The sequence below is a fragment of the Anabrus simplex genome, chromosome 1, assembly GCF_040414725.1.
Source record: "Anabrus simplex isolate iqAnaSimp1 chromosome 1, ASM4041472v1, whole genome shotgun sequence".
NCBI classification, from domain to species: domain Eukaryota; kingdom Metazoa; phylum Arthropoda; class Insecta; order Orthoptera; family Tettigoniidae; genus Anabrus; species Anabrus simplex.
Window position 1 is genome coordinate 1,060,851,742 of NC_090265.1, and position 13,746 is coordinate 1,060,865,487.

Sequence of the window (13,746 nt, forward strand, 5' to 3'; positions counted from 1 at the left end):
GTCATTGGGTATTACATTCTCTTTCCAGATTCTATTTAGTACCCTGTACATCCACTGTTGTCCTACCTCTCCTAGTGCTTTGATCATCTCAACACTTAATTCATCTGATCCAGTTGATGTGTTGTTTTTCAGCTTAGATATTGCTGTCTCTACTTCCAACCATGTCAGATTAGTGGTATTTGTGCTGCCAAAATCATAAGGTTCGTCGTCTAATGGGGTGACATTTTCATAACAGTTCAGCGAAGTTTCAAAGTGCCTTTGGAACTCCTGTAATATTTTGGTCTTATCCCTAGTCACCTCACCATTAGGAAGTTCTACAGATTGGATAGATTCATTTTGAGTTCTTCTATTCTTAACAATACTGTATAACAGTTTTTTATTTCCATCCTGCATTATTTTGGTAGCCAGATCTTCCTTGCATTTCTGCTTTTCAGCTACAACCAACTGTTTGACCTGTAATTTTTTCTTTCTGTAAAGTGACAGCTTCTCCTCTATTTCGTGTTGATCTCGGCGCATTCTTGCTTGATATAAGGATCTTCTTACATGGTTTCTGTCATTGATACCCATTTTAATATCATCATTCCACCAGACAGTTTCTTTAGGTTTCCTTATTTGACTCTGTCGTCCACTTACTTTTTCTGCTGTACCAACCACAACCTTCTTTAGAGTATTCCATTCTTCATCTACCAATTTCAGTTCTTCTCTTGGCAACAACGTGCGGACACCTTCCCTGAATTCTTCCTTTACACTTGGCTCGGTTAGTTGCCAAGTTTTTATTTTTGGGACTCTTTTGTTACAGGCTTTGGGAGGTCTTTCCTCTGCAATAACTACAACCAACAGTCTATGGTCTCCACCAATTAAAGTGATGCCGTAAAATATGAGTTTGTTCGCACATTTTTAAATACTGTTAAAAATACTGTATTCATATGTATAACTGATACATATGATTCAGTTATGTGTTATACATAGTTAAGAACAGTATTCATATCTCAAAATTTCAATAACTCAAAATAAAATTTAGCTCCTGGGGTGATTCAAGATATCGAGGTTCCACTGTAATTATTTCAGTGCTAGTGCAGAAATAGAATAAAATTGTACCGGTATGAAACTACGATGAGTCTGACAACCTCATTGTTTCAACAAAACAGTTGTCACTTCTCCTTCAAATTATGAGAAAGTAGCTTCAGATGGTAATTCATAAATTTAAACCTCAAAAGAAAAAGAATCAGCCAGTGTCTACAACAAAACATGTTAGGAGATGCTTCATGGTAGAACAGTATAGAATTTCTATGTCTTACTTTTATGTTTACATTTTTAAATTCTGTTTATAGTGGTTAAGTGTAAGAAAGGGCCGTGAGCCCTAACTTCGCCACAAATGTAAGTCAGGAATAAATAAATAAATAAATAAATACTTATCTACTAAGGGTACCACAAGTTGTAAGTCAATATAGAGGGTATCATGCCATTGAAAGGTCATACAGAACTGCTTCACTCTAAAACAATAATTATGTCTCAATAACTTATTGAAGCTATGTCAGTTAAGGCAAAATGTTTGTGAAAATCTTCCAAGGAATGATTGAAGAATATTTTGCCCACTGCTTCCTGCTGTAGCTGTTGATGAACTTCAGTATTCCTACTTTAAAATGCAAGATCCTTCAAAGTGGCCCCGAAGGAAAAGTAAACCTTCTTGCTTAATAGTAGGAGGGGACATGGCCAAGACTCCATACTTCATTGACCTTCAGTATGAACTACAATTTCTCAATTATCAGGGATTAAACCTCAGTCCTTCCAGTCAGGGAACATGATTTAAATTCTGGCACAGAGTCATGGACAAGAAATACTTTTATTTATCCAAATGCATCTTTTAATTTATAAAATATTTTGTGGGAAAAGCTTCAATCATTTTAGAATTATCAATGCAATATTTCTATTTTTCCTCACATTCTTCTGTTACTACTTTCATAAACCAACTATTTTCATGTTTACTACCAGGGATTTGAGGACTGCCTGTTGCTGGATGAACTGATGGACCAATATGGTGGTAACATGTCTGTGGTGCTACAAGAGTATTCAAGATTACGCCAGAAAGATGCAGAGGCAATATGTGATCTTGCAATGTATAACTATGTTGAGGTGAGATCTTCTTCATATCTTCTTCAAAAAATTACCGTTGTCTCCAGCACACAACAACGATCAGTAAACAAACTAAAGGGAAAAAATGATATAATGTTTATGTGTGCTTGGGGAGAATTGAGGATATACATCCACCTCTCCACAATTGGGTATCGGTACAGAATTATTTCTTAGTAATTCCATACCTCTCATTAATATTATTTCATTACCAAATTCTCACTAAGGCGACAGTGGATTAAATCTCTGCTGGTGCAAGTGAAATTTATATTTTCTCCTGAGCACAGTACCTATAGTGTTCCCAGAGCAAAAGCTTGCAAAAATCGGGTTCAAAAAGGTAATATGTACTAGAATTATAAAGAGAGAAAGTTTGTTTGTGTTTGTGTGGGGGTGGGGGCTATAATCTTCGGAATCACTCAGCCAAATTCAGTGATTCTTTCACTGTTAGCAAGCTTATTTCTTCCATATTAATGAAAGTTATATATTATTCTAGCTTACCTGAGAAGCAAAAAATTTAAATAAAAAGTGGAGCAAAATAACAAAATTGCATATCTGGAACCCTACACTGCCTAAACACAGGGACACAATATATTTCAAAATTTTCCTCATAACATAAAACACAGGATCGTGATAATCCTTCCTGTACAATACTGATGATAGTTTTTAAATTTATGTAACTCAGATGACTGCTAAAAGTTCGTTAAACAACCAAAGTGCCACAATATTACAACTGAGCTGACAACAAATAAAGAAAACATAAATAAGATGTCGACGGACATTCTAGCTTGTGAAAAGATGCAACTTTTATTATAATTTGGGTCCACCTTATTCAATACATAAAAATTGTTGCTTAGATGTAATTACAACATATATTTCAATCAAAACTAGTTTCGATGCCCCTCTGCATCATCATCATCAGCTGATATAAGTTCGTGGAAAAATCGACAATCATATAAGTTTATCTACGTCAAATTGATCACAATTTGAAACCATATTAATAACATGAAACTGTGTTAAAATTAACTGTCTCCAAGTCCATATTTTTTCCACGAACTTATATCAGCTGATGATGACGCAGAGGGGCGTCGAAACTAGTTCTGATTGAAATATATGTTGTAATTACATCTAAGCAACAATTTTTATGTATTGAATAAGGTGGACCCAAATTATAACAAAAGTTGTAATCTTGGTTCAATACGGACAAACATTGAAGTTTATTCATTTAACTGAAAAGACGCAGCACTCAGGAGAGAATATGAATTTCACTTGCACAGGCAAAGATCTAATCCACTGCCAGCTTGGTTAGAATTTAGTGAAAAATAAAATAAAATTGGGTAGAAATATGAAATGCTGCAGGTATGTCCAGACACAAGTGAATAAAAGAAAATACTTTGAAATAGATGCTAGCCTCAGATAGGGTAGTGTATGTCACCTTTATTTGTTTACATTTGTCGTGGATGATATTGTGAGGGCAGCAAAAATAGCACATCAACAACAACGGTCTGACAATATTTCAAAAGAAACTAATATGATTTTGCAGGAGCAAGGAAAAATATATTATTATTATTATTATTATTATTATTATTATTATTATTATTATTATTATTATGTGAAGTACAGTATGATAATATTTTCTTCTTCTTCTTCTTCCTGATACGTTTCTGCTTATGCAGGTCATTTATGAATGTATTTAATCCCTCTGTTTAATTTTAAAATTGCATTCTGAGATAAAAGCACAAAAATTATATTCAATTTACTCTTGATAATGTTACTGCACTTATTAGATACCCCTATCCAAGTTCTTTCTGGGATAAAAAGTGATGGTTAAGGCAATAATAGTATATAATTATTGTAAAAAAGTATGACATAAGTGAAGCTAAATACAATGTAACATGGCAATTAAATAATATTATTTTAAATATTACTGTTTATTATTTTTGTTTTTACTATTTGTTTTAAGTTGTGCCAACACAGACAGGTTTTGTGGTGATGATGGGGTAGGACAGGGATAGGAATAGGAAAGAAGCAACTGTGGCCTTAATTAAGGTACAGCTCCAACATTTGCCTGATGTGAAAATGAGAAACTACAGAGCCATTTTCAGGGCAGCAGTGGAATTTGAACCCATTATTTTTCAAATATAAGCTCACAGGTAAGTGACCCAAACCACACAGCCAGACCTGCTCGGCTATACTAATTAAGTTTGACCACACAGACTCTACTCTCTGCTATAATTATGGAAACTTGGGTCTACTCTTTGGTAGGAATGCTGTTGTAAAGAGACCAACAGTCTTTGGGTAGTTCTGATTTCAGTTCTTGTAAATGTTAGTATGTGCTTAAAAAAAAAAGTAACTGAAATGTGAAGTATAAAAGTGAAAATGATTTACAAATATCTATAAATTCCTTAAAATCTCCATCCTGACCAAACTTGCAAAACACTCAACACTCAATGGTGTGTGTTTCCCATTTGAAATATGCTGCCAATAAAAATATACAATTGTCATAAAGAAACGCTACATAGATAAAGCTAAATACAACATAATGTGGCAACTGAAGAACATTTTAAAAAATATTATAATTTTTTTGCTACTTTACATGGGATACTCACACCAATGAGGGTTGGGTTATGAATTTCATAACCAAGTCTGATGCTCTCATATACCATTTCAATAGAATAGTTTCTTAATATAGTGTGAGAACAGTTTCAAAGAAAATAGTCTTACTTCTTGCTTCTTTGGTAATCTGAACAGAGTCACTTATTATTTGTTGATGATTATCATTTCAAGGGGCTTAACATCTAGGTCATTAGCCATCGCTGTCTTGGTCCTCCATATTCACACATAGTCTGTCAACAACCATTTGAATGTCTTCTTTCACAACCAATTTCTGCTGCTGCTCAGTCCAAAGGCCTGCTAATTATGAGATTAAGTATGAACAGTGCAATAAATCCTCTCTGCCATTATTCTAAACTTTCTAGACTGGGGCCACCATCTCACTATCAGATAGTTCCTCAGTTGTAATCACGTAGGTTGAGAGGACCTCAAACCAGTTCTCAGAACCTGGTAAAAATCCCTGGTTTGGCTGGGAATCGAACCCAGAGCGTTTGGGTGAGAGGTAGATACACTACTCCTACACCGCAGGGCCAGGTTTAGTACATCTACTCATCTTTCATGTTTTTCAAATCACGCAAGTGGCAGACATGGAGGCACTCGGCTCACTTTCTCTTTTGTCAAATCGTAAACACAACTATTGTCCAATGGTGCAGTTGCAAGTTGTGAAAAAATTTGTTTCAATCAATCAATCAATCAATCAATCAATCAATCAATCAATCAATCAATCAATCAATCAATCAATCATCTGGATTGAAAGCTGTTGGCCAGGTGGTAGATTCTCTACCCATTGTTTACTAAGTCATTTCTGAAATGATTTCAAAGAAACTGGAAATTTTTTGAACATATCCCATGGTGAATTATTCCACTCCTGAATTCCTCTTCCTGTCATTGAATATCATCCCAATTTGTCCTCTTGAATTCCAACTTATCTTCATAATTTTATCTTTCCTACCTTGAAAAACAACATTTAAGCTTAATCATCCGTAAACATCTTTCCACGCCATCTCTCCACTGGCAGCTCTCAACATACTGCGTAGTCAAACAGTTTGTCTCCTTATTGCCAAGTCTTCTCAGCTGAACTTTGCAGTATTTCTGAAACTAACATAACAAACCATGTTGCTTTCCTTTATATTTTTCAGTTTTCAAGTCAAGTAATCCTGGTGAGGGTCCCATACACTGGAACCATACTCTAAATAGTGTCTCTTCTACATCCTTATTATGATGATGATGATGCTTGTTGTTTAAAGGGGCCTAACATCGAGGTCATCGGCCCCTAATGTTACGAAATGAAATAACAAAAAATTCAAATTCATCCACTGACCAAAATAAAATTTAAAATGTCATGAAGAATGAATGGATGGACATGAACCCTACAAAAAAACAAAAACAAACAAACAAACAAACAAACAAAAACAGTGGATCAGACTCAAAAAGAAGGTAGTTAATTAGAGTATTACTGACCAAGGGACCATTTATAAAGCACAATGATGCTTGATGTCTGAAGGGGTGCTAAATTCACGTCTAAGGCCCCACATAATGGTACATGTCGCGAGTAAAGTAGAACCATGGTATTTGTCATTTTGGGGTACTGATCAAAAGTAGTGAAGACTCACGGTGGTCCACACAAGATGGTACTACTCACAAGTATTGCAATTCATACAGAGAACGCAGACCTATGGTGTTTCTCACACAATGGCGCCACTCACAGCCAACGCAAACCGGTAAGGTTCCTCACCTAGGTGTACTAGTCACGGGCGCCGGTATTCCCGTGGTGTTCCTCACATAGTGGGTACCAATCACAGGCAACGCTGACCCACGGTGCCGCTCATATAGCGGTACAACTCACAGGCTACGCCCAGACCCGCGGTGTTGCTCACATGGGAACAACGCACGGGTACTGGAATCCACCAGGCCAGGCTTTTTACTGCAACTAATCACAAACCTATTTCATACCAATTTAGTGATACTACTCACAAGTACATGCAACCCATGGTGTTCCCCGCATGATGGTACGAATCAAGAGTAGGTTCATGGTTCTAATTCAATCATCCCTTGGTACCCCTTGTAGTCGCCTCTTACGACAGGCAGGGGATACCGCGGGTGTATTCTACCCGCAGGGGTACATCCTTATTACATCCCATAAACACTCTCATAATAATATGAAGAGATCTGTAGCCTTTATTTACAACCTCGTTAATGTGATTACCCCAAGAAGATCTTCAGTAATTAATGATGAAACTTGCAACCTGACTTCATCATCCATTTGTCTTCTGTCCATCTTACAAAGTTGTCAAGGTGTTTTTGCAGTCTGTCATAATCCTGTATCTTATTACTCTTATTACTCTATATACTGTATATACACTCATGACCAATTATATTATAGACACCTGGCTAGTAAAATATAGCCTTGATGATTGCAGTGATGCAGCATGGCATGGAGTTTACAAGTCACCAAAAGTGTTGGGGAGCCATACTGGTCCGTGATCGCTGCACAGCCTCCCATAATCCAGGATGATTGGTCAGAGCAGGGTCCAGGGCATGTACATCCCTCTCAACAGCATCCCAGATGTGCTCATTGGGATTGAAATTGGGGTTCCTTGGGGGCCAGGCAAGAATCTTCACATGAATGGAGTGCTCATTGAACCAGTCAACTAGAATTCAGGAGCGATGGGCTAGAGCAGGGCCTCTCAAATGCCCAAAATCTCATGCATGCAAACCAAGGCGCAGAGGCTCCATGCACTGTGCATCGGTACAACTCGGCTCAACTCGGCTTGACTCAGATGGTGTAGTGTGCTGAGGGCAACGAACCGTTCACTGATAGATGGCTTGCTTATCAGTGAAATAGATAAGCGCAGGATAACAACATAATAATGGAGCAACTTGTTTCGAAGAAAGCAAAGACTTGTTCCAGTTCTCCATCCCACCACCTGCAACACAAACAAACATAAATCCAAATAAAATTTTACATTCTTCCTAGATCGAAACTTAATGTCTCTGAATTAAATAAAAAATATATATTACAATAAATTTTAGAACATAAATAAATTTCTCTGTCCTTTCTTGATGACTGTTCAAACACAGGTCACAGATTACAATATTACTTTTACTATTTCATAAACATAGACTATACTAATAATACTAATAAAAAACAGAAGACATAAGAGAAACCTAAGAATTGTATTGCAGAGGATGAATTAAGAATAAAACTGAGCATCTAAAATGTATCTAGGAGATTATGGTATTTCGTACCTACTGCATAGCTCAGTGGTTTAGCTGCTAGCTTCCCACCAGAAGGCTGATGTTCGAATCCCGGTCAATCCTGGGTTGAGATTTTCATCATGTAGCATCAGGAAGACATCTGACCTTAAAACCCCAGCCAAAACTAAAATAAGCCTGGGTGTCTCCAACGACCCCAGAGACAACCTGAGATAAGCTCAAGAAAATATCCCCCCTGACCTCGCACCATAAACGGGCCTAAGGGACATACATTACATTTAATGTGCTATACGAAATGTTGTGTCTTTTACTTACTGTACTCAGTAGAAGCTCCATTATCCAAAACACTTTTAACCAAAATACTGTTTAACCAAAATGATTGGAAAAAAATTTGGTTGAATTACAAAAATGAAATAAAAGAACTTTTGTTATGTTATTCTGACATTCTGCTAATGAAATGGTGGCATGACATAGTGGCTAGCAAGTGATGGAAAAATAAAAAATAAAAGAAAATAGGTGACTTTTTCAGCAAAAAATGGTAAATCCTACTGTATATTTACAGTGTACATGCACTATCGAACATTGTTTCGTTTTGTAAATACAGTTCAGTAGTTCAGATTTCCAGTATTAAAATACTTTGTCAACAATACATTATATAATATGTAGTCTATTGTCTTCATTTACTTTTATCTAAACCTTCAAAAAACAATTCTTAACCTCTAAAATTACATTTTAATTACTATCCGAAACCCCCTCCCTTTGCTTCAGTTAACAGAAGTTCTACTGCAGAAGGTTCAGCTCCCTATAATAACCTGTCTTTACAGGTCTTGGAAAGGAACAAATCAGTGTCAAGTAAAGTTGTGTACAGAAAGATTGGTACATGAAAAGGAACACATAACAGGACAAACATAATGGCAGCTCTGTGCAGGAAGAGGGAGCAACAGAAAGAGGAGACAAGAACATATATGCCAGACTGAGTGGCACAAACGGTTGAGGCGCTGGCCTTCTGACCCCTACTTGGCAGGTTCGATCCTGGCTTAGTCCGATGGTATCTGAAGGTGCTCAAATACATTAGTCTCATGTTGGTAGATTTACTGGCACATAAAATAACTCATACGGGACAAAATTCTGGCACCTCGGAGTCTCTGAGAACTGTCAAAAATGTAGTTAGTGGGACATAAACAAAAATCAATAACATTAACAGAACAGATATGAAAAACACGAAAGGACGAGGACATTCTCGACATCTTTATACACTGCCTTCAAATAGGCTCTCTCCTCATCAATCTCAGTTCTTCTACACCCCTGACGAGTTTGTTTTTGCTTTCCAGCTTCATCAGGAAGGTGGGTATCATATTTTGAGACAGTTCTCCTAGGGTTGCTGCAGTAAGTCAGAATGACTGCATTCATGTGAAATAAAATCCTTTAGATCTCAGACTAAATATTCCAGGTACTAGTTTTGAACTACTCACAATTGATTATCGTTTTCAGCATGAAATATTTAATATTGCAGTGCTGGATTACCAGACTCTCAATGCTCAGAAATAAAATAAAAGTGATGCAATATTTTCTTCCTCACATTACTTGCAGATAAATTAGAGATGATTTTCATGTGCTGTGTATTAATTTCTTATTTCCAGATGCGCGATCTTGTGACAAGGCCATCATTTCTCCTGCGTAAGAAATTAGATAATTGCCTCTTCAAGTTACTTCCAAATCTGTGGATTCCACTGTACCCTTCAGTGACGTTCACAAACCGTGGTTACTACTGGTGTTTACAGAACAAGTGTTGGCAAGATGAGGTGAGCAACATATAGTATTTCAGTGCAATAACTAATGATGGGCAGTCTGAGAGAAGATGACAAGATTTCTCAAGACCACTGCAATGATCTGCTTGTGTGGTGAGCAGCATGTAGTAGGCCTGCGGCTAAGCGAGCTGAATGCTGTTTGTGTTCAGTACATGAGTAGTCAACCACAGTCTTTCTCCATTCCATAAATACATATCAGTAAGCGACTAGGCTGCTCAGTTCTAGCATGCATCTATTATTGATGCAAATAAACAAACCCGATGATGCTGCAGTCCTGATGGGCCTTGGCCTATTAAGCCCCAAAGGCTTTCAGATCACAAGGTGATGTGTGTTCATCATGACAAATGCTCTTGGCTGTTATTCTTGGCTTTCCAGACTGGGGTCGCTATCTCACAGTCAGGTAGCTCTTCAATAGTTCTCATGCAGACTGAGTGGACCTCAAACCAGCTCTCAGATACAGGTAAATATGCTTGACCTGACCAAAAAGCAAATCCAGGACCTTCAGGTAAGAGACAGGCTTGCTACCCCTAGACCACGAGGACAGATTTATTATTGATGCAGTATTATATATTAATATATAAAGGATACACATTCTGGCGATGTATGCAGCGGTAATACTCTTATGTAGTGATGGGCAATGCTCTCGCTTGAGACTCTCGAGACCGATTCTCCTGTGCCGTGATCTGTGCAACATCCCAGTAACTGTGAGTGTAAGCTTGGTAGTATATCATAAGCAGTTCTTGTGTGAAATAACATTTTCAGATGGAAACGTGTATGCCGATAAATTTCGTCAAAAGCCTGAAAAAGTACTGCATGTTCAACTATGAACTCCTTAATACCATTTACGAAACTGAAAACAGAATGTCAGTATCTTAAACTGCTCATGACTTACTTGAGGTAGACATCTTAGCTGAATAACCCTGCATAATTTGTGAATAACTGTAGAGAGAGTGTACACCTACCTGTATATTAGAGGTGTGCATTATTCGAACTGAGATGGGGCAAGATGCGCCTTGCTGCATATGCAACCACCATTACACACGAGTGGAATGTTATAATCTATTAGCTTCATTGTACGTATTGGTAATTTGAGTACAAAAGTATAAAGATGAGAATTTTCCACCTAATCAATACTTTATTTATTATTTACATATTTTATGCCCACATTGGAGCACTTAAATCAATACATTTGAGTTAATTTCTCCTTTTTCTTCTCCCAGAACTTTCTCATCCTCTCCGACCTGGAAGCCCTTTGTGTGTCCGATATAGTATATTGTTTCCGTTCAACTGTTTTTAGTTTGAAACTTATACTTTTGTTCTTCAAAATCCTCTTCTCTTTTCTGTTTTTGATTTGTTGCTGAGTTATACCCAATTCTTCCAAATCATCCTGAACTTCTTTGAACCAATTATTATTGATTTTATTTTTCAAAAAATAATCAAATAATTGTTTCAATATCCTGGCGTCTGGTAATCTTGATATGTGACAGAAAAAAGAAATTCTTCTTTTACGCATTGTAGATATTATTGATTCACATTCACGATAGACAATGTTGTTAGGCAACAATATCCACTGTCCATCAACTTGGTATTTTTTATTAATAATTGTTCTAAGAATTCTTCAATCAGTTTTCTGTAATTTGTCTGTTGTAGATTTTACATTTAATTTGAATAAAGTTTCACTAGCATACGTTGCCTCTGGTTTAACTATGTAATTATAGTGTTTCAGCTTAGCGTTTATCGAAAGAGATTTTTTTGTTATAGGTTGGCCAGATAAGTCTTTGTGCTTGTTTAAATAAGGTGTCTAAAATATTTCAGTCATATTAAAACCACGGATTGATATGACTGAAATATTTTACACACCTTATATAATAAAGTATTGATTAGGTAGAAAATTCTCATCTTTATACTTGTGAGTGGAACGTGTAATCTAAAGCGCCTCAGTTTGCTCCAATTTTTTCAAGAGGGTAGTGATGGGCAATGCTCTCGAGACTGGTTCTCCAGTGCTGAGATCTGTGTGATGTCCCAGTAACTAGGAGTGTAAGCTTCATAGTATACCATCAGCATTCTCATATGGAAACATGTGTGCCAGTAAATTTTGTCAAAAGCCTGCATGTTCAACTATGAGCCCCTTAATACCATTAACAAAAGTGAAAAGACAATGTCAGTATCTTAAACGGTTCATGGGTTATTTGTATATATGAAGTACACCTACCTGGATGCCTTGCAATTGTTGTCGACAGAATAGCTTTTTGTGATGCAGGCCGGGCCAGACGTGATCTCTGTGACAATTTGACTTAAGTGATATTATGTGTTTTTAAGTGCCAGATCATCCGAGAAGTATTTCTGCTGACGTATTTTACTTCTTTTGAATAAACAACACAGCGGGCGGTGCTATGCAGCATCTCTTCAAAATAACCTACATCCACAACTTACGTTGTATTTTGGACATTGTCTTAAGTTGTCGTGTACAATTGGATACAATTACACATTGCACTGTCATATACCAAAGTTCCTAATTATGACGCGAATACTCTGTAACATTGTTAGGAATTATTTCCTTTGTCACCAAAATATTGGTAAACACAAGCAGTGGTCATATAATACTGAATGCGGGGTCTGATAACCAATGTACACCTACCTGTCAAAAGAACTGGAGCAAACTCAGGCATTTTAGATTACACGTTCCACTCATCCATAATGGTGGTTGCATTTGCAGCAAGGCGCATCTTGCCCCATCTCGAGTTCGAATAATCCATTCCTCTAGTATCCAGACAAGTGTATCTACAGTAGATGCGAGTCTCTGTACTTAGCCTACTCATTCGTGTACTTACCGCTGCACACAATGTCAGAACACCTATTCTTTATAATTATGTTATACTGCATCACAATAGACCTCAGTAGAAATGAACGCCCTAGTCGCTTGTTGACACATATTTATGGAATGGAGAAGGTCCGTGGTTGACTATTCGCATACTCGGTACAAACAACATTCAGCTCCGTCTACCTGTAGGCCTACGACATGCCACTCGCCACACAATGTGGGGACAATGCACTCGAGATCTCTCGAAATTTCTCATGAGAAACAGTGCCTGCGCTAGTCTCGAGAAATCTCGAGAGCCCGTCTCAGACTGCCCATCACTATTTTTATGCAAGGTTACCCTGTAACTTTGGCTATAAATTTCATGCTAATTACATCATGTCTAGAGGCCATGTTTGGTGGTATTAATGATATCCATGGCTTGTTTTTTTTTTTAACTCTGCATGGTAGTACTTAGTTTGGCATCAGTTCTTCATATACTGTACAAGAATTTAGGGTTCATTGATGCTGCAAAATGAGATCATCATAGCAAAATAGGGTATAAACAAGACATTTTGCAAAGTACCTAACATTATGAGCATTGTAATGGTGGGGAGGGGGAAAGCTGATCTTGATTGTTTGTTGGTTTATTCTTCCTGAAACATTTACACGAATAGAGGGTACAGTATTGTTTGGTTCAGATGCTTTCTTTTATGTTGCATACCAAGGTACTGGTACCATGTATTATATCTTTTGTAATATTTAGTCAACAATTTTAAGCATTGTGCATAGTCATATGGCATTGAATAACAATTCAGAATACGAGCAGTATGCTTTTGACATTTATCGGTACCTAGATGTTATGATCACCTTTCCATAAGAGGAAACTATTTCACGCAATAACTATTGATGTTATACCAAGTACTAAGCTTCAGGCATCACCTATGCTCATAGTTACTGGAATATTACATTGATCACAGCAAGGGAGAATCAGTCTTGAGAAATTTGAGACTGATGTTATGGATCTCAAGAATCTCAAGAGTCTTGAGCAAGATCAATGCCCATCCCTAGTAATAGTCACCAAACAGATCACGAAGGATTAAAAAGACTAACAAAAAATGGGATACATTGGTCAATATAGATAATAGTCAATATCCAACTGTATAATAATTTGTTTGTTGAGTT

The 13,746-nt window shown here is 37.0% G+C and overlaps 1 protein-coding gene across 1 annotated transcript in view; it reads left to right on the forward strand.

Moving 5' to 3' along the window:
• The window catches only part of LOC136857990 (kynurenine 3-monooxygenase), a 111,464-nt gene that overhangs the window by 96,586 nt on the left and 1,132 nt on the right, over positions 1 to 13,746 (forward strand). The window contains exons 9-10 of the mRNA XM_068225229.1: positions 1,993 to 2,133; positions 9,597 to 9,758. Of these exons, the coding sequence (XP_068081330.1) occupies positions 1,993 to 2,133; positions 9,597 to 9,758 (303 nt within the window). The remainder of the gene's footprint in view (positions 1 to 1,992; positions 2,134 to 9,596; positions 9,759 to 13,746) is intronic.